At 38.5% G+C, this 22,487-nt stretch overlaps 1 protein-coding gene across 1 annotated transcript in view; it reads right to left on the reverse strand.

Moving 5' to 3' along the window:
* MYBBP1A (MYB binding protein 1a) overlaps positions 1-22,021 on the reverse strand; it is a 33,402-nt gene extending 11,381 nt beyond the window's left edge. Inside the window, exons 1-19 of the mRNA XM_072136151.1 lie at positions 21,688-22,021; positions 20,346-20,441; positions 19,994-20,077; positions 15,151-15,225; positions 12,197-12,304; positions 11,447-11,637; positions 9,323-9,490; positions 8,849-8,966; positions 8,375-8,664; positions 7,923-8,033; positions 7,667-7,792; positions 5,921-6,124; positions 4,735-4,843; positions 4,239-4,308; positions 3,905-4,050; positions 2,490-2,576; positions 1,182-1,331; positions 929-1,093; positions 430-587 (exon numbers count right to left, since the gene is read on the reverse strand). Coding sequence (XP_071992252.1) covers positions 430-587; positions 929-1,093; positions 1,182-1,331; positions 2,490-2,576; positions 3,905-4,050; positions 4,239-4,308; positions 4,735-4,843; positions 5,921-6,124; positions 7,667-7,792; positions 7,923-8,033; positions 8,375-8,664; positions 8,849-8,966; positions 9,323-9,490; positions 11,447-11,637; positions 12,197-12,304; positions 15,151-15,225; positions 19,994-20,077; positions 20,346-20,441; positions 21,688-21,897 — 2,666 coding nt within the window. The 5' untranslated portion in view covers positions 21,898-22,021. The remainder of the gene's footprint in view (positions 1-429; positions 588-928; positions 1,094-1,181; positions 1,332-2,489; positions 2,577-3,904; positions 4,051-4,238; positions 4,309-4,734; positions 4,844-5,920; positions 6,125-7,666; positions 7,793-7,922; positions 8,034-8,374; positions 8,665-8,848; positions 8,967-9,322; positions 9,491-11,446; positions 11,638-12,196; positions 12,305-15,150; positions 15,226-19,993; positions 20,078-20,345; positions 20,442-21,687) is intronic.
* Positions 22,022-22,487: the final 466 nt, after the last annotated feature.

Genomic DNA, 22,487 nt, shown 5'->3' on the forward strand with positions numbered 1-22,487 from the left:
GGGATAGAGGCAATGCTCTCTAATGGCAGTTTATGAAAATATATTTAGTTTAGGGGGGTTATTTTGCATGACGGGTTCTCTTTAAAGATTTCCTAGAAATACTTATTGGTCAGTTATGCAAGCTTAAAACATGTACTTTCTACTCTCTGGTCCCCATCCCTTCCATATATCTTGGTTATTATTGTCATTCGATACGGACTTTTGTGGGTATTCTTTTTCAATATGTATTTATATAGAATGCCCGGATAGTTTATATCCAGTTTCCTGACTTGAACCTTAGCTATATGCCTGTCTCTAAGCTTATTTGAGGAAAAACCTACTGATTTATATTGTTTAGATCTGTGTCCTCAATACTCACATATTGTTCATATGTACTCTGTTCTGTTTTCCTTGCACACTAAAGAAGGATGAAGATAAAAATGTACTTACATGAAAATGTCTGCAGTTTTACGAAGAAAATCCTGGTCTTGTTGAGTGGACTCAGAGCTCATACTCTGCTCTATTAGAGAAATCATGGGCTCAATGACACTGAATACCAGGGGACTCTCTGGCTGCTTGGTCACAAATACTTCAATCAAATCCAGAACCTGTATTTAGAAATATGTAACACGTCGAATACAGCAAAAAAAAAAAAAAATTATATTACATTACAGATACCTGTTATGAACCATTTTTGAGCGACAAAATGTTGGCACAGCTATTTCTAGAAGGTTAGAACAAGATCTGTATTGTTAAAAAGATAAAGTTTTGTTGCCATCTACTGGACATAAGACAGACTGCAGCCAGTTCTGTTCTGTATCAACGTTATTCAATATGTTAGAAAACTCTTTAACCAAATTCCACTTGAAATTGAATGGTACACAAAAACTTAGTAGATTCCATTGGTAGGTAGAGGATTATGTTTAACCAAAGAGCACTGTTTGTATACCTTAATCTTAAAGCCCTTCCGCAAGATCTTCTCCTCACGGATCTTGGCCTTCTCATCCTTTTTAGCTTGAATACGTTTTTTATGTTCTGCAAATAATGATGAGAGATTTTCATCAAGGGCCATCATGGTCTCATCGTCCACCTCTTCATCACTGTCTTCTCCACCCTGGTGTATAAATAACAGACTGTTGTCTACTGGACAGTAAAAGCAGCTTATTCACAACTACAAATCTATAATATATGACATTATTTACCAAGCTCTTGCCCGCTTGTAAGGCTTCCATAAGCTGTTTACGAAACACTTCATTTAGATCTTCATCCACTGTTAACTCGTCATTATCGCTCTCTTTATCATCATCTCCATCCTCCTCTGAGCTGTCCTCATCAGAGCTGCTCTCTTCTTCCTTTTATTAAGCCAACAACAAAGTTTATTAATAACAAAAAGTGGAATAGTGTCCATCGATTATTGGCGACACTAATAATCAGAGTCCTACATCCTTGATCCCTTGAGGAAGGCTTGTTCTGCTGAAACGCGTGTTGGGTTGGACGCTGGGTGACGCAGATTTTGTGGTATGCACATTCTACTTTTTCTCATGTTACATTATAGGTGTAGTAACAATAATAATTCCTTTATTTATATAGCGCACACATTACGCAGTGCTACACAGAGCTTGCCAAATCTATACTAAGTATTTGATGTAGCAAGTGCAACAATGTTCTAGAACTCCTATGGTATGTTTTGCAGCATTGTATGTACAATTGCTAGCTTTTCTCTTAAGATTTTTTTTTGTACTATTTTATCCAAGCTCCTTTAATACCATTGAATATTTATTTACATCCGATCATCCGGTTAACCTTTTGATGTATCGTCTTTTTTTTTACCTATTTATTTAGTGTCCGTTTTTGTGGTCAGTCATCATCAGTTTTATCATATGTGAATATGAATTACAGATTTTACTATATTACTAAATCTATATTACCAAATACAGATTGTATTATATTTTTCAATAAAATACGTGTATTATAATGATTGGGAGTATGGATTTTTCCTCTGTTTTGCAATCTAAAAGGGGTTGGCAACTTTCAGTAAATAATTGATATTATTTGTGTAATATATTGTTTGCTGAAAGTGGACAGCCCCTTTAAGTTGGTTTAGTATTATTCTAAGAGTGAATACCCTGTTGATTAAAGATAGGGCATCTGCAGTAACAGTACAGTTTTATTAATAGGTCATTATCTGTCTATATTTTTGGGTAAAAAAGGAAGTGGAATAGTGTCCAATTATTGGTCCTACATCCTTTTATAGTCACATGTATAACAAAATGAGTGGGTACAGCAGACAAAAGAGGACACAAATTTGCTTTTATTTAATTCCTGAATAAATAAGCTGGATTCATCCCATCACCTAATACCTAATATGCAGGTACAAGTAGATGTAATCATTAGCCATCAAAAGAAAATCATATCCCCTGTAGAATCCACTGATCACATAATTATATGTCAATTATAAAAGATACAACATACTTTATTAATAAAAATTAAAGATAAAGAGAACACTTCACCTGATCTTCAGAAGATTTCTTCTGATCTTTATCATCTGTTACCACAATTGCACCTTCTTCGTTCTGCTCTGCTTCTGGGTCAAAAACCTTTAAAAAGATGTTGCAGTAGAGAAGGGAACATTAGATGAAAGAGCATGACCAGGACATTTAACTTTGTATAAGCTTTTCCGATATGTCTTCCTTATTTCTGTTATGCCCTTGGGACAGTGCTGGCTCACCTGTTTCTGGTCATCCCGTTGCAAAAAGTATTTGCAGAGAGAAAGAAAAAAAAAAAAAAAAAACTACACAGAAAAAAAAAAATACACCAGCAGATACAGCCATGCTGCATTATGCCCTTTGCACACATGAAGCCATGTGCAGGAGAAAGTAGAGCAGGTACAGTTATGGTGCAGTTACACAGCATGCGCTCACCACACCATGACCAATTGCCATAGACGTCTACAGGGGTCTTGATGCACCAGCAAATTGTGTGGCCATTCATGTGCAAGGAACCTTATACAGTATCATTAAAGTGCATAAGCGTCAGTTGTTTTGTGATGCATGAAAAAAAAAAAAAACACAATCTGCTTTGCATATATCTGTACATTTTTTCCCATGAAAGTCTAAGACAGAGGGAAAATTTTCAAACAAACTTTGTATAGATGCATATATAAAAAATATTTTTTTTAAATATTCAAAATGGAAATAATAGTTGAGCATGGGTAACAAAAAATTCCACATTCCAAATTTCCATCAAAATGTAATAAGACAAGACAATCTACTGTATATACTCGAGTATAAGCCGAGACCCCTAATTTTACCACCAAAAACAGGGAAAAACTATTGACTCCAGTATAAGCCGAGGGTGGGAAATGCATTGGTCACAGACCCCCCCCCCCAGTATATAGCCAACCAGCCCCCTATAGTATACAGCCAGCCCAGCCTGCCCCCAGCATTAAAAAATAAACGTATATACTCACCATCCGGTGGCCCCGATGTGCAGCGCGGCGGCACATGGCGGCGCCCAGCAGAAGAAAGAAGACGGGCGCGGAAGCCTGAAGACAAGCGGCGCGGACATCGGGGGAGCAGCGCTGCACATCGGGGCCACCGGAGGGTGAGTATACAAGTTTATTATAAGTATTTTTTTACTTAATATTGACTCGTGTATAAGCCAAGGGGACGTTTTTCAGCACATTTTTGCTTATACAAGAGTATATATGGTAAATGAAATACGAAAAATGTATAGGATTAAAAATTATATATATATGTCCAGATAATTATGTTCACATGTGAAAAATCCTACTGCTTTTAAGATTCTGAGCAGAATCCACTAAAAATATAGATGTTAGTCAATATATGTATGTATATGTAAATCCACCTGATAAGAAATTATGACGAAAAACCTGAGCCAATTTTCTTTAAAAACCAATACATACATCTAGGATCAGCTGCAAAGCATTCTTTGTCAAGAATGGACAAATCTTCTTAAAGACATTTCTAGACACCATTCGGAACAGCTTGCTTGGTTGAGAATAGAGTGAAAGAAGAATTTCAACCATCACCTCCACCCATTCTGGTTCCTCTGATGCCAAAAATACAAAAGTGAAAAAAATGTAATAACATCTCATTGCAATGGTGATATACTAAGCATGTCAATGCATTACTATAGCATTAAAGCAGGTTACAGTTACATATGACTACTACAAATGACAATAAAAACTTTATAACAGACGGTTTTAAATTGACATGTATATTTACTGGTCAACAAACCTTCTTTCTTTTTGGCTTTTTTCAGACAGCTATGTACATCATTTAACAATTCCGCACTTTCCTCAGGAGCCTAAAGAAAAGAGAAAACATTTTTCATACATGACTAAAACTATTAAACAAGGGCAGAAGGGGAAAAAAAGATCTGATTACTTTGTGGGCACCAAATAAAAACATTGAACATTGAAAATACAGTAGTGCGTTTGTCACAAAGACCATATGCCAAATATTTACACAATAGTGACCACGATATCATGACAATGAGGACAAACGTTCAGATATTGGGTACTGTATGGTCTCTTTACTTCATTAATTAAAGTTCTGAAGAAAAGCAAAGACTTTATAAAAAATATAAATAAAATTAAATTAAAAAATGATAAAACCTGACAGGAAGAAAGAAATTGTATCAAACAATTATTTTAGACTTTCCAAAAGTAGAGGCATGTACTTGCCAAGTAACCAATAACCTGTGTGTAACATGAAGTAAAATTTTACTTACCTTAAAGAGATGAATGCCTATAAGCAACAGTAGCTGCTGGTAGGCCGAATACTCCATGCTATTTGATTTCTTGGATTTCTTCTGGAGCTTTTCCACATCGTGCAGCATTCTGGGACAAAAACAAAATATATATACAGGCGGTCCCCTACTTAAGGACACCCGACTTACAGACAACCCATAGTTACAGACGGACCCCTCTGCCCACTGTGACCTCTGGTGAAGCTCTCTGGATGCTTTACTACAGTCCCAGATTGCAATGATCAGCTGTAAGGTGTCTGTAATGAAGCTTTATTGATAATTCTTGGTCCAGTTACACCAAAAATTTTGAAACTCCAATTGTCACTGGGGCAAAAGAAAAAAAATTGTCTAGAACTTCCATTATAAAATATACAGTTTCGACTTACATACAAATTCAACTTAAGAACAAACCTCCAGACCCTATCTTGTATGTAACCCGGGGACTGCCTGTACGCTTTGACAGTATTCAATAGATCTAAAGGAGGACTACAGCAGAACACCAACTGCAACAGACACTCTGAATAATATTTTAGTACATTTGTAAAAAGTGTGCAACCATCATTACTACATTAGTATGGTATGGCTGTACATTTCTCATTATCCTAATATTAAAATGATTTTTGTTGAAATCCTGTTGTATATCATAGTAAACGTATTGGGCCATGATGGCCACACCTTAAACTATGTAATGTGGGGTGCCTAACCATGAATAATCAAGAAGGATAATTTGGGCATATAATAATGGTCCATATAATTTTTATGGACTCTTAAACCAATGATCCCAAATAGAAAAAAAAGAAAGCAGATGCAACAGCAGGTACATTGATGCCATTGACATGAAATGAGTGAAATTTACTGAGTGAAATTCATTTGCATTCAGTAAAAAACAGGATTCCCTCAAAAATGACAGACTTCTGGGAAACAGGAAGCCTATAAAGTGCTCAACACAATGACGAGGGTGGCTTGGCACCTGGAAGTGTAGGATTTTCTGCAACACATGACTGTAGATCCAGCCTCAATGTTGTTTAAGAGAATTGAGGGAGGAGGGGAGAGAAAACAAAACATATCCACGTTTCAATGAACTATCTAAGAAAACCAATCATTTTTATCCTCCAACATCAGGACATGATGAGTGTGTGTTATAAATTGTCTGCTGTTGCCACCTTACCGGTCCCAAGCGCCTTTTTGTTCTTCGGTGAATGGTTTAACAGCCATCACAGGCTTTCCATGTGAAAGTAACTGGTCTGCATAGCGAACCAACCAATGAATCCACAAGATGCCATCAGAAGTAACACCCAACACATGCCTCTGCTTCTCCGTATCGACAGGGTCTTTTCCCAATAGGAGCAGGTAATTTAGATTAAACAGCATGCTGAAAAAGAAGAAGGAAACATTGTTTTTACCATTTTTATGTGACACTGCTTCATTTTCTCATTTCTTTATCTCAGTCAACAATAAACTTTATTAGAGGGATCACAGAGACAAAATGTGTTACAAGAAGGGCAGCGCTATTGGTCATGCAGAACCTAGCAGAGCAAATGAGCACAAAATGGTCAGGTACAGTGAAATTAGCGTGGTCCAAATATAAATGGTGTCGACTCCACAGAACCAGATAATAAGGCAGCAGGATTCTGAGATAAATTGTGCAATAGTATGACAGGGATTACAAAAGACAAAAAATAAACTCAAACAATGCAACTTCGCCATGCCACCACCGCTACAAGAAGGTCAGGGATCAGGAAGATATGCTAAACTTCTGTACGGAGGAGTGTCCAGCCCATTAACGAGAAGCAATACAGTCTCCGGTCTGACAAAGATCACGAGCAGCATCAATCTCCACAAAAAAAGGGCGGCACGTGGCGTCTTTTAAATGCCGCCAGCTGCAATAAAGGGGTTAGCACCGATCGTGGGTATTAGCTGCAATATGCCCACAAAGGCTCACACATGAGCCATCATAAAACAGACATAGTAGTGCATGTACAGCGCAGAGTGTTAAGAGGTTAAAGTAGCCAGATTTAGACCTTCCCTGGTGCAAAATAGCTGTGAAAATGTATACACAGTAGCTTACACTTACAGCAATGATGAAAAATGCTTACAGGGTAGCAAAACGCATTGTAACATTTAAAAACGCATGCGTGCTGACACATCTAAAACGCCACCTGTAAACCCACCCTGTGGCTGCAGTCACACATTGCAGTTAAAACTGGATCGCAATCAACTTACAGGTGGTTTTAGGTGCAGTTTCAAGTTTTTCACGTGTTAAATTAACAAAATTTCACCTAAAAACTGAATGCACCCTAAAATTGTAGTATTTAATCAAATGAGTGTTATTAAACAAAGGGGTGTAGAAATGTATTCAAACAATACAGCACAGTTATAAAATAATCCAGAATTGCCATCTCACTCCAGACATGTGAAGAGTAGGGCGAGTTTCTATTAAAATCTGCCTGGTGTATCTATCCCTAAACATTCATATAGAAGAGGTTCGCCTTCACTCAACAAGCTTAGTGACTACTGCAAACTACACTGCAGGGAAAACTGCTGAAAACAATATGCAGAATAGAAGTCATACAACTAGTTTTCAGGTACACACACCGAACCATCCATATACTTTGAGTGATTTAAGTTTGTTTTTAAAGGGAGCCCAACACATCCTAACATAAGCGAAAAACATGTTTTTGAACATCTTATGAAGGATATCAAAAATCTTTGCAACTTCCCAGTTGGTGCTTTGAGAAAAATTTTCTCTAAAATAACAAATTGTTGTGAAACAGAAAAGTTATTCCTGGAAATATTATAAAGTGATCTAGACAATGATTTACAAGGTGAGTTGAAAGGTGGTAGACCCCCTATAATGCAAGTAAGCGCAATAAATGTCCAATAACATCTACTGAAATAAAACAAACAAACATACCTGAAAAAAGCATTAACTACTTGTGACCGAGACTGGTCATTCAAAGGCACAGACACTACTGTTTCGGCTTCCGGAATATCAATAACTGGCAATTTTGCATCAAAAAATGCATGGAATAATATAAAACTGCAGAAAATAAAAATGAACATGAATTAAACCAATTGCCTTCACACAACTATTTTAAAATTAAAACATCCATTTAAAAAAATAAATGTCTAATCCTTTAATATAGGACATAACCAGTGACTACACTTACCGCGCAATGTCCATTACTTGGCTCTCTTCTTTTTTTACCTCAAAATTGTCAACAATGCTGGTAAGTCGAGGAATAATCCATTTCCTTAGTCTAAACACAAATTGGCTTTTCCTAAGCATACAAAAACACATTTACAAAATATTAGAAAGGTACTTAAACTTTTTTAGGCTGCATCACCAAAATCACCAGCTGGAAGGGGCAACGTGATCGGGCCCAAATGTGGGTATCCATGCAGAATGGCATCAGCAAGTTCAATACAGATCATTGGATTGAAATAAGGTAGTTCAGTCCGAAACCTATAGTAATATTGTGTGCTGTAATAGGTGAAGTAATTTTTTTTTACTTTTCTTTATATCCAACCATCTAAACATATATTCAAATTTTTAAAAAAAAACAACCATAAGATAATGGTGAAAATAGGAAGTTTATAACAAAAAATTGAAACCACTCACATGTTTGGATGCTCCTGTTTTTCCTTCTGCCTCTTGGTGGTGAAATCTAGACAGGACCCAATGTCTGGCTGAAGAAACATATCCTTTAACCAGTTAATATATTTCTGCAGAACATCCGGTTTTACATGTTTTATCACCTTCCATGTGGTCGGAATGACTGGACATCCTTGGTTTGTTAGGGAGGAGAAGCCAATAAGTACAGTCATTTGCTTCTCAGAATCATCACAACTTTCCAAAAACGTGTCAACGTAACGCTCCATCTCCGGTGAAAATTTAAAACGATCTGCAGGCTACATGTAAGGGGGGGGGGGGGGGGGGGTTTGGAGAAAGGTGCAATAAATAAAACACTCGTGTTGTAAATGTCACCTAGATTCCCTACACAGCCATTCTTTGGGTACATTACACACAAATAATGCTATTTTATGTGATTTCTATTTTTTTCAATCACACACTTAAAAAATTATATTCTCTTACCTGAGTAAAAACAACATGTTCGCCATAGCGTAACATCACATTACTGTGAAGAATTAATTGAAGCTGATCTTTATCCAGCAAAGGTAAAGCTGCTCCAAGTAGCCTATAGCACATGTACCTGAAAAAAAAAAAAAAAAAAAACTGGTTACACAATAGTATTATCAGAACATGAGAAAAAGGAAAGTAGACCTATTTATGCTTTGATTCATAAATGTAATCAATGTAATAAATGTAAAGATAGATCTCTATAAAGATCAAAATGTCAGAAGAAATGACAAATTATACGGTTTCATTATTTAATAACAGGCCTCTGGGGTAACTGCAGGGTACAATGTGTGCCTGGACAGCGTCACTTCCCAGCACGCAGTACAATAACGTCTTGCATCAGGAAGATATTTAACCATTTTATGTACTGACGGAGAGTGTTACCCCTCTATTTCATCATTTTAAAAAAAACACATTAGTTAAACATACAGGCAAGGCCGCGAATCATCCCTCGCCAAACCATTCTCCACCACTTCCTTCCAAAATAACTCAAAAGCATCCTCTTTCAGGGCAATCTTCAGGGCATCCAGTGCTACTCCTGGAAGGCGCATTTCTTTGATTACAGATTTTGCAGCGATTTTCAACAATTCCACCAACCTGGAAAAAATCATAAAGGGACAATAAAAAAATTAAAGCAGTCTTCAAGGTAAAACAGCTTAAAAAAAAGAGACATTTTACATCACTAATGAATATTTTACAGTAAAATCCTTTTTTCACCACCATTTACCCTGCTACATAGTAGGGCCAGTGAATTTTGAAGAAACTTAAAATCTCAGAGAATAAGTAGGGAGGTGGGTTCTGACATTGGATTTAACCTTCAGGCTACAGTCTGCATATGACTTCTACTCACTTTCTCCCAACATCTTAAAGCTCCCATAGTTTTCTCTCTTTTAACCTATTTTTACCCTGTTATCTTTCTATATCCCAGTCCCATCAAGTTGACCAAATCGGATGGAGTAGTTGTGAAACTGTATTGCATTGGAGAGTTAGTAAAGATTTAGAAAAAAATGGAACAACAAAGAATATATTTAACCTGAGGGAGGAGAACCATAGCTGGGTCATAATACCATATTTTTCAGACTATAGGGGCCCTTTCACACAAGCATTGCACAATCTGATCAGAGAGTGATCAGGCTTTAGCCAGCAAAAAAATTTCCATCAGAGTTCAGTTAGTTTTTAGTCAGACTTTGTTCAAGGTCTCAAAAATTGGAAATTGCAGCTCTCCGCTATCTCCAGTCACCTCGTACAGAGTGAATGTGAGCACAGCAGAGAGTCGTGTGCTGCAAAGTCTCAATCTCCCATACAGTTTGTGTCAGGATGCATGCCTCACCTACCACTCCACCCAGTAGTGAGAACACCCATTTTTGTATTTCCATCAGAAACCTGCCACTACAAGTGGTAGGTTTCCTTTAAATCCGTGTATACAGAGTTTTTCACGTGCAGAAAATACACGTGAAAAGGGTCTTATCACTGAGATCTCCCTTAATTGACAATTATCAATTGATCAGTGAAAATCGCACTGCACTTGCATGTGTCTCAGAGAGCAATGTGTTTGATGCATTTTCATAAAGTTATTTGGGGAGTATTTCATGCGTGTGTAAAAAAAATGCATGTCTGACAAAACCCATTGAAAACAACGAGTCAGAGTCCAATGCAAGTGGGACGCGAGATGAGAAAGATGCACCTAAAAATTTTTATGTGAAAGAGGCCCAAGATGCTCTTTTAGCAATACCTTCCTGACTGGTGTCCTTGAGATTGGGTGAAGTACTGACAAACAGTCTGCACTCTCTCTTTGCTCATCCCGAGATGAGTATTATTGCAGGACCTAGAGTAGCGTCAGAAGCATGTGACAGATCATATGCTTCCTGCACATTGCAAGGTTTTTAAAGGAAACCTACCACCACGGCTCTACCTATTAAGGTAGATCCAGTGGCATGTTCCTCTCATGTAATGTTGTATAGCTCTTTTTAGGGCTAATTCTTTGGTGGCCCATAACTTTTGTAAATTTTAATTCACACAATATTCAAATTTTCTAAAGAGGCTACTGAGGCGTGGAGTAGCCGGAGCTGAGGCTACTCCACGCCCCAGTAGCCTCTTGTGTTTCGCTTTCCCTGACATCTCCAGTGCGTAGCTCCTGGTTGCTGCGCACACTCGTCTGACAAGCTGGGTTCTGCACATGCGCAGAACCCAGCTTCTCAGACGAACGCGAGCAGATACCAGGAGCTGGGCGCTGAAGATGTCAGGGTAGGCAGAACACAAGAGGCTACCGGAGCATGGAGTAGCACAGGTGAATTATGCGTTTGTGTTAATTTGTGAGAAAAGTCAAATGCAAAAAAGTAGTTACTAAAGATGGCTCATAAAAAGTTGAAACTGCAGTTTTTAGTCAATGCGATACTAGGCTAATAGCTCCGCTCAATGACATAGAATTTTAAAGGTCCAAACCTGCAGAAAGTGCCCATACAAAGCAGCTTCACACATGCATAAAAGAGAGATCAGTATAACCATTTTTTAACAATTAAAAAAATTTATTTACAGAGCACATATTTTCCTTACTTTGGGATGTTCTCCTGTGTAACAACTGAAGATGTTCCTAGGAGCTTGTTAATTTTCTTGTGCTTGAGAACTTTTGGAAACTTCTGCAGTCCAACAAAAAGCAAGTGCAGCCGTTCGGGTGAAGTGAAAGCAGACTGCAGATCCGACTGCAGAGCCTCAAACAGTACTTCTTCAAAAATGGATTCTGGGATCTGAAGAAGGAGAATTGTTTAGGGTTTTAAAATAAAGCAAAATTGGTGCAAGAACAACTGTAAAGTATAAAAACTTTTGCCTAACTGCAATAAGCAGAATAAGCAATTCTCTAATTTACTCTAATGAGCTACCTGCAGGTGTTTAGCTGCTAGGAGCAGGGGTGGTAATATATAAATATATCTAATGCGCACATCTGGTATCTTGACATTTTACTGGGTTCCCTAGCGGAGGTCAGCAGGACATGCACCACTAGCACTTCTGTACCCATGCATGCAAAAATGTTTTTTTTTTGTTTATTTGCAGTGTGAACAGGTTCAACGGGAATAGAAAACGGACAGCAAAGAAAACTATGTTGAAGAACACCATCTAAATTAAGATCCTTCTAGTCAACATTGCTCACGATCTCTTGGTCTATAGCACTAGCCACCCAGGGTTACCATTAGGTCATCCAGAATACAGACTTCTATAATGTCTTATGTAAATGTTTTAAGGACAAAATGTCACAGTGACACAATTTGGAAAAAATAAACAAATAAACACAAAGAAAAGCAATCCAACCTCTGATAGAATGTCCACCAAAGTCTTCTGTGGTAAATCCTTCAGGTGCTCTTTGTACTCCGCCAAACTCTGGAGCAACTGGACACATTGCAGCAGAACTTTGGGGTCCTACCAAAACATAATTTTTAAAAATATATATCTTTGACTTTAATTTATAGTATTCTACACTTGAGTTTATAAGCAATTCCAATAATGATTTATCACCTGCCGCCAATGCCAGTTTTTCATTTTCCTGACAAGGCCCTCTTTTTAGAATCAGACATGTATAACTATAAGTAATTAGAAACGCTTTAACATATCCTGGTGATTTTAAGAATGTTTTCTTGTGACACAGTGTACTTCAAGCAGAAAAATGAAATTTGGCAAGAAAAATTCTCCCTTTTCAAAGTTCAAAATGTTCTTCTTTTCAGAGAGATAGGTTCCTTTTAAGTTATTATGGTGGTATCACTATCACCAGGGACCTAATTTTCACTAAAGACAGTCCATCACACCTGCAGTGCAAATGACTCTTTCTGCTTTCTCTATTGTAATTTGCATTACAATATAATTGGGTATTATAATTTACCTTGCATCCTGACAGAATCCTCTGTTCAAGGAGTTGGCTTTTGGTTTGCATGCATTTCAAAAAATAACATATGACTTGTCTATGCTGCACACTCCTCAGCTCTCAGCCCCCAGCTATGTGCACCTGTACAGCTCCTGCTCCCTGCTCTTTCAGAGAGCTCACAAACCTGGTGAGCTGACACCAGTGTGGGGAGGTAGGATCCGTACAGGAGCACAAAGGTGGGGGCTGAGAGAGCTCAGGAGTGAGCAGCGCAGACAAGTCAAGTGTTGTTTTTTGAAATGCACGCAAACCAAAGCCAACACCTGGGACTAAAGAGAGGATTCTGACAGGGTGCGAGTTAAGTAAAAACACACAATTATTTTGTAATGCAAATGCTTAGAAAAGGCAGAGACATATTTGCAAAGCAGCTGTAATGGGCTTCTGCAACTTCTTTACTGAAAATGAGGTCCCTGGTGACAGGTTTTTTAACCCCCTAAGGACGCAGGGTTTTTTTTCACTCATTTCTCTCTCATCACCTTCAAAAATCCAAATGTGGAAAAATTGAAAAAAAAAAACACGTCACGTTCTTGTGGGCTCAGTTTTTACGACTGACTGTGCGCTCCAAATAACATCTCAGCTTTATTCTTTGGTTTGGTACGATTGTGGCGATACCAAATTTATACAGGTTTTATTGCGTTTCAATACATTTTCAAAAATTAATCAAATGTGTACAGAAAATAGAAAAAAATGTTGCCATCTTCTGACGCTAATAACTTTTTCATACTTTGGGGTATGGAGCTGTGTTCGGTGTCATTTTTTGCAAAATGAGCCGACGTTTTCATTGCTACCATTTTGAGCTCCTTGCGACATTTTGATCACTTTTTATTCCATTTTTTATGTGATGTAAAAAGTCACATTTCGGACATTTGGGGCGCCGTTTCCCATCTCGGAGGTCACCTCCGGCCGTAACCGGTTTTATATTTGGATAGATCGGGCATTTTGGGATGCGGCAATACCTAATATGTTTGTGATTTTTACTGTTTTATTATGTTTTATATCAGTTCTAGGGAAAGGGGGGTGATTTGAATTTTTTATATTTTTTTTATTTTTTAAACTTTTTTCTTTCACTATTTCTTAGACCATCTAGGGTACATTAACCCTAGATGGTCAGATCGTTCCTACCATATACTGCAATACTTCTGTATTGCAATATATGGCATTTTTGCAACTCATTCATTACAATGACCCAGTGGCTCATTGTAACGAATCTGCAGAAGCCATTAAGCCTCGGGTCAAACGAAGACCCGAGGCTGCCATGGCAACCGATCGCCACCCCCCCGATGACGTTCGGGGGCGCGGCGATCGTAAAAAAGATGGCGGTGCCCACGCCGTCTTTTAAATGCCGCTGGCGACTTTGACGGTGGCAATGAAAGGGTTAAGCACCGACCGTGGTTATTAGCGGTGGGGGTTTGCTGCAACATGCAACAACCCCCACCTTTGTATGAAGAGGACTCAGCCCGTGAGCCCTCTTCATACAATCCCTGTACCTCTGCACCGTAGAGCTACGGCGCAGAGCGTTAAGGGGTTAAATTACCACATTATAGAAACTATACCACTCAACATATGTAAACTGTATGTAACTTTTAGGAAGTTAGTTAACCCCTTATACATTTCACAGGGGTTGAAAAAAAAAGTCGTTGATTTAGGAAATGTAATTTTTTTTTGAGATTACAGTAATTATGGCCCCAAAATTACACATTCACTATGGATTAAATGACAATTACTTTTAAGCTTGATAATCAATTTCTCCTGAGCGTGTCAATACCCCTTATGTGGTGGTAAACTGCTGTAATTCTGTGGAGGTAAAGAAAATTATCTATTCTTGTTAAGGATTATTATTTTAATTCTTCACCATTTACTGTACCATAAAATATGAGGTTATCTTTATTCTTTGGGACACCCCGATTATGACGATACCGCATGTGTTTTTTGCCCAATTTTTCAGAATTATCATGCAAATTACTTCTGCCACCGGCTCTGCTTTTAAGCCGGTACCAGAAGCTGGACATAATGGTACTCAGTTTGCGGATGTAGTACTATTGTGTCGATTTGCTTTTGTCAGTTTGTCATTGATCCAACAGATAGCACACAGAAAAATATGGGTTCACACACACAGCTATGGCTTCCGCAGCTCTATGTGTGAGCCAACTGCCCAAGAAGCAAGACAAAAAGCTGTCCTATTGCAGCCCATTGCATTCATTATTGTGGTAATCTGCGTTAGAGTGGACTTTACACACTGGCGATACCTGGGCCACAAACAACAGATCACAGTTGTGTGCATGAGGGCTATGGGAGACTGTACAATTCTAAATTGAGGAAAAAAAATATGTATCATCATTTCATGATTTACCTTAACAAGACGACCTGACTGGAACAGGGCCAGAACTCCAAAAAAATTACCAAAGGCGGCATTCCTAATAAGTTTCTGGGGGAGAGAAAGTGGTTTAAATAATTAAGTAACTGTTTGAGAAAATGGCAAATAATACAAATAAAAAAAGCTTGTTTGTCTACAATAACCTGTAGCCCACAACCTCCATGCCTTTAACTACCAATGAGCACTTCCGTGAGAATGTTCTCACACGTGGTGTTTACATTGCCTTTAAAATGCAATTCAACAGCTATGGAGAGGAAATTTTCCATATTACAGTATGTTGACATTGTGTTTATGTAAACACAATGTAAACATTGTCTTAACCCCTTATCATCGACACTAGTTTTCAGCTTAATGACCAGACAATGTCAGAAAAAAAAAAAATAACGGGAACACTTAACCCCTTCAGGACTCTAGGACACGGCCCCATTTTTCAAATATGACATGTGTCACAATAATTGTAACTTTGGAACGCTTTAACATGTCCATGTGATTTTGAGATTGTTTTCCCGTGACACGTACTTCATGTTAGTTGTAAAATTTAAGTGATAAGTTCTGTGTTTCGTTCTGAAACAAAAGATGAAAATCTGGCAAAAGTTCGTAAAAATTCTTCATTTTCCAAATTTGCAATGTTCTGCTTTCCAGACAGGAAGTTAAACTACCCAAAAAGCTTGATAATTAACATTTACGGAATGTCTTCTTTATGTTGGGATGATATTTTATGCGTCCTTTCATTTTTCCCCATTTTCATGAAAATCCCCAAAACTCACATTTTGAGGGACAATTCAGCTTTCAAGTGACTTTGAAAAGGCCTAAACAATAGTAAAACCCCATAAATTACCCCACTTTAGAAACTTCACCCCTTAAGGTATGTAAAACAACTTATTAAATCTATTAACCCTTTAGGTGTTTACATGGGTTAAAACAATATGGACCTGCAATTTAGAAACTTTGGAATTTTTGGGGAAATTACATTCATTTAGGCCAAAACTGACAGTTTCATAATGAAAAAAATAATTAAATGCTCTGCAACGTTTGATGTCCAATTTCTCCGGAGTGTATCGACACCCCATATGTGGTGGTAATAGGATCGCATAGCTGGGCATAGGATCAAAGCAGCACTATTCAGTGCAGATTTGTATTGTCACATTGTACAAACTATAAATTTACATTTTTTGGTAATAGGAACCAATTAATTTTGGGGGTCTATAGCTTATTCATGAGATTTTATTAACTATTTCAAGGGGGACACAAACAAAATCATCAAATTGTATTTTGGATTTTTAGCACTTTTTTTCCCCAGCTCACTGTAATGTAAAAATAATATTATATCTTTATTCTCTGGTTCACTACGATTGCGGTGATACCTCGTTTATATAGTTTTTCTGATCTTTGCACAATTTTACTGGGCAATAAATTGCATTGTTTTTACTATCGACAACTTTTCAGGGCCTTAACTTGTTTATTTTTCTGTTGTCAGATCTGGTTGAGGGCTTATTTTTTGCAAAAAGAGTTGTTCTTTTCAGTCATATTATATTAGGGCATATAACTTTTTAATCACTTTTTAGAAAATTTTTTGCGAGGAGTTTGATGAAAAATTATATATTACGGGAGGTTTTTCGTGTTTTTTTTTTACGTCGTTCACCAAGCGGGTTCAATATTGATTTAGATTTATTGTACAAATTAATACAGACACTGTGATACCACGGTGATGCTTTTGTGTTTTATATACTTTATTTGCATATGGGAAATAAATATTTCATTTAATTATTATTGTAAAATGAACTTTTTTTTTTTTTTTTTTACATATTTCAGACTTGCGCTTGTCCAAACCCTTACACTGCAATACACTTATTGGGGCATTGTCTGTGTGTGGTCCTCCCTTTGGTATAGTATTATAGCCTTTGTCTTACAGGTTGATGTATATTCTTTATTAACCCCTTTGTGTCTAAGCCATTTTAGACCTTTAGGACCAGGCCTGATTTTTAAAATTTGCCCTGTGTCATTATACCCTGTGTATTATAACTTTGTGACGCTTTAACTTAACCAGGGGATTTTGAGATTGTTTTTCCGTCACACATTCTACTTCAAAGTAATAGAAACATTTTGATGAAATCTTTTGTGTTTAGTTATGAAAAAAAATTAAATTTGGCAAAAATTTCTTAAAATTATTCATTTTCAAAGTTCAAAATTTTCTGCTTTTCAGGCAGACAGTCATAGCACCTAAGTAACTTCATAACTAACAATTCCGGAACGCCTGCTTTATATCGGCATAGGGTTTTATGCAATCTCTCTCTTTTCTAGGTTGTTAGGAGGTTCAGAATTTTGGGTGCACTTTTTCTCATTTTTATGAAAATCGCCAAAACCCTTATTTAGAGGCTCCTTCTCAGCTTTAACTGACTTTGAGAGGCCTAAACAGCAGTAAAACCCCATAAATCATGCCGTTTTAGAAACTACACCCCTCAATGTGTAAAAAAATCAACTTTAAGAAGTATGTTAACCCTTTAGATGCTTCACATGGGTTAAAACAATATGGAGGTGTAATTTACAAGCTGTAATTTTTTTTAGACAATATATTAATTTTTGCCAAAAATTAAACAGTTACAAGGTATTAAATGATAAAAAACTGCACAAAGTTTGATACCCAATTTCTCCCGAGTATGAGGATGCTCCATATGTGGTGGTGATGGCTGTATGGCCAAACGGCCGGGCATAGGATGGAAGCAGCGCCATTCAGAGCAGATCTGCAATGTCACATTTTACAGGCTATAAAATGTTTATTTTTTGTAATTTTGACATATGCGAGATTATTTTTTTTGTGGATGAGATCCACTTTTCAGGTACATCATTTACGGGGGGGGGGGGGGGCTCAATAGCTAATAATCAGATTTTATTAACTCTTTCTTGGTGGTGGATAAAAAAATCATTAATTCTTGTTTATGGTTTTTAGCATTTTTTTCGCCGGACGTTCACCATACCATAAAAATAATGTGTTATGGGTCATCACGATTACGGCGATACCCCATTTTTATGGCTTATTATGGTTAACTTGTTTTGCAGAATATAGAACTCATTTTGTGAGAAATTGGTTTGTAACAATGGGCAGAACATTTATATTTTTTTGTTTACAGATCTAGTTTAGAGCTTATTTTTTGCGGGACAAGCTGCACTTTTTCTTGGTATCATGTTGGGGTAAATGTTACTTTTTGATTACTTTTTATGAGGTCAGATGTGAAAATTTCATAATTTTTGCAAGTTTTTTTGTGCTTTTTTTAAACGCCGTTCACCGTACGGGTTCAGTGCCAATTTTATTTTATTGTACGGGTTATAACGGATGTTGTGATACCCAATATGTTGTGGGTTTTTTTGGTGATTTTCACTTTTTTATGTTTTATTGGATTATTGCATGGGATGGGACTTCAAGGGACTTATTCTTTTTTAATAATTTTTTAATTGCACTTTTTTTTATTTTTTTTTTAACTTTTTTTTGCTGTTTTATTTTGTCCCAGGGTGGGACATGAACAAGTGATCATTGTATTGCAGCATATTACATAGTCAGCCTATGCATTCTGCATAGGCTGACATCAGCACTGTTAGATCGTGCTGTAAGCACAATCCTAACAGGCTTCTAGTGCAGGCAACCCTGGGGTCCTTATTGGGCTTCAGGGTTGCCATGGCAACGATTGGTGCCCATCGTCGCAGCGATTCACCATAGACGCTGTGGTCACAATGACCGCGGCGTCTATAGGGTTAAAGAGCCGGGATCACCATAGTCGCGATCCTGGCTGTTACTGCGGGATCCCGGCTACTGCGGCGATCGCCCGGGCTCAGCTTCTGAGCCTGGGCGATTGCCATGACGTGATACTATGTCAATGTGCGAGAACGACCCGCATCCTATGCCGTAGTATCACGTCAAGGTGCAGAAAGGTGTTAATTTACCTTGGATACTGTATTACTTCCTTGTTTATCCCTGATTTTACTGCACTACTTGTATTGAGTGAGCTATTGTTGTAGCAGCTGGTTACTACCGTTATTCGGTACACACACAATTTTAATCCATTGCTGTCTGTCCTTTTCGGCTGTATTATGTTTAATTTTAATACTTACAATACTTGAAATAAAGTGTACTTATGCATAATTACTTGTCTTGTGTTCTTGGAACTCTTTTTTTTGGTATTATTCTATTAACCCAATGGTATTTTTTGTCTATGTGCCCATACCAAACAGGTTTTGCTATTTTTGTGAATTTTACTGGAATACACTTGTATTACAGTGTACAATGTAAGTAACTCAGCATGTTGTGCATGCTCAGTTACTTACAGCCGGGTCCTGCCAGGAGGCGGAACCTGGTGCAGAGAGGAGCCGGCAGCATAGGGGCACTTGGATCCCCGGTAAGCTCACCAGGGGGGTCCGATCCAAGGTGGACATATTTACAGGCCACAGTCATTGTTGACTGCGACATGTAAAGGCTTAAACACATGGGTTAAGAGTTTTTCCGATGCGGGTGTTAGCGGCAGGTTTGGGCTGTGATATCACAGCTCAACACCGGAACTCGCAGCACCCGATGTCCTGAAATCCTCTTCTGATGCGCCGCCGTAGAAAGGCGTCGCGTCAGAATAAGTACCCTTAATGAACGCTATAAAAAGCGATAGGGCGGTCATTAAGGGGCTAATAGGTCATGGCTAGAAAACCCATGTTGTGATTGTTATTTTGTGCCCCTTACAGAATTGTGTTAGTGATATGTCTCTGCTGAGTCAATTCAGAGGCTTCTTACATGTCAAGGGATCAGAAGGTAATGAAGATGATCATCATAAATACTCACCTTATTACCCTTACGAAGACTATGCTTCTGATTTATATGTTCCAAAACTGTGGATAAAGGGACTTCTTCAAAGCACTGCAAAACCTTCAAATGACATAAAAGACATTTAGTGATCTGACAATATGACAAGGATGCTGGCTTAAAAGTCAAATCATAACTAACTACTTGAAGACATTTTTTATATTATTTCAGAGATCAATAAAGCAGATGTGAATTCTACTTTTACAGTTATGAACTTGTACACATAAAACAGACCATTACCAATGAAACTGTATCCCATTCCTTTTACAGTCTATTCCATCATGCATGCATTTTAAAGCTATTAACATGTAGTTAACAGTAAACTACAAACCTGAGCTAGAGCCAAACTAAATCCTGGCCTTGCTGGTTCACGAGTGGCCGCCAATCCATCCACAAGTCTCTTGAAGGTGTATTTCAGCTCATCTGACTGTAGATAGAGGGAACAAAAAAACTTTTGAAGTATACCTAACCTTTGCAGGATTCAGAAGTCCAATGAGGCATATCATGGTTCCGGTTCCTAATGCGACTTGTACTCTTTACATTTAAAGAGGACCTGTCACCCTCAAAAACGGCACTAGGAGCCGCTTACTAAAGTAAGCAGCTCCTATGGCTAAGACAAACGCAGCAGTGTTACACTGCTAGCATTATCCGAAACCTTCGATAACATAACAAACACTGCTGCGCCGTACACTAAAAACGCAGGACCGCTTTCAAAGCAGTCCGGCATATTCATGAGGGGGCGGTCCAGGGTGCTGCCTCTTGCCCAGACCGCTCCGCTCACTCCATAGGCTCGTCATGCAGCAGTCCCTAAACCCACCCCCTCATGAATACACGGGACCGCTTTGAGAGCGGTCCTGCGTTTGTAGTGTACAACCTAGCAGTGTTTGTTAGCGTTATCGGAGGTTTCCGCTAACGTTCGCAGTGTAACTCTGCTGCATCTGTTTTAGCACAAGGAGCTACTTACTTTAGTATGCAGCTCCTAGTGCTGTTTTTGAGGGTGATAGGTCCTCTTTAAAAGGGCATCTACCACCAGAATGAAGGACTGTATGCAAATAAATCTGAGGGGCTCCAGGTTCCATAGGTGTTAATAGAGTCTGGAGCCCCTCAGTCTCATTTGCATACAGTCTTTCATCTTGATGTCCTTTAAAAATACTTTTTTTTCTACGACTCACTGCTCCTCCATCCTCTGAATCCTTTGAATCCTATGTAATCTGACACCTCTGCAAGTTCCTGTCTTTCTGCTGGCAGGATGGCATTAATGGGACATTTCAGAATGAAAAACAGATTAGAAAGGAAGCAGTTGGATGTTTCAACATAAATGAATAAAGACGAACTATACTCTGTTAAAACATTTTGAAGTATTGTGTTTTGCTGTGTACTATTGATCTATGCTAAATTTGCTAAAAAGTTAGTAACTAAACTAGAATATAAAAAGTGTCATAAGTTTTGGTAGGTGGAGGACTTATGTCCTGAAACACAGAGCATTCATCCGAGCAGTTTACAGAGCCACAGAAAGTGTCTGAGCACTCGGGGACTAGAAGCTTTGCTTGATAATACTGAGGGTATTGTACCCTTCAGACCTAATGATCTCCATACTATAGAAGAGGAGGTTACAGGTCGTGGATATACAGAGCAGGGAAGATCTGCAGCAGATCCTACAAGCACAGTGCTACCTTGTCGCTTGTCTTCAGGTACTGGATTAGGTTCTCGGTGGCGGCCAGTCTGACATTCTGGTCGGGTTTGGCAATGTCCCAGAAGAAGTCGAGGAACTGCCGGTTTTGCTGTAGTATGCCACCTTCCTTGCTGCTGTTGTTGCTGGTTTTCTTTGTCTTCTTAGACGCAACTTCCATGCCGTTCATCCCTGAGACAGTCTGCACAGCCATGCTGCCCTGTACCACACGTGTCTACACAGGAGCTTCCGGGGTCACCGCACATGCGCGGCACGTACTGCAGGGTTTGTTACGGGAACTGGCAAAGGAGAGGGCACTGGTTGTGTTTCCATTGTAGCTCCGGGTAGATAAGGTTCTGTCATACCCGTAGTGCCTCACAATAATACCTTCTGTTCTGGGTGCCTTGTATTAGCGGGGCTCAGAGGCTGGAACATTTACTTAGCCTACGATTCCCTTACCCACAGTAGTTCATTCATAATGTCTGCTTACATCTATGGCCTCATCCAGACGTGTGTCCTGTAACCTTCCCCCTACACCAGTGATGGCAAACCTTTTAGAGGCTGAGTGCCCAAACTACAACCAAGACCCGCTTATTTATCGCAAAGTGCCAACACAGAAATGTAATTTGTGATTTATACTCCCTTCTCTGTCACAGTTTTCATTGATACCAGCGCCCAGAGGACACCAATAAAGCAGAAAATAGTCCCAGGTAGAGCTGCCACTTTAAAATACCTTTGTGCACAGCAAGTCCTGGGCTGTCTGGGACTGCAGGAAGATACCTGGAGTCATCTCTGGTGATGTGG

Source organism: Engystomops pustulosus, chromosome 2, assembly GCF_040894005.1.
Source record: "Engystomops pustulosus chromosome 2, aEngPut4.maternal, whole genome shotgun sequence".
NCBI lineage: Eukaryota > Metazoa > Chordata > Amphibia > Anura > Leptodactylidae > Engystomops > Engystomops pustulosus.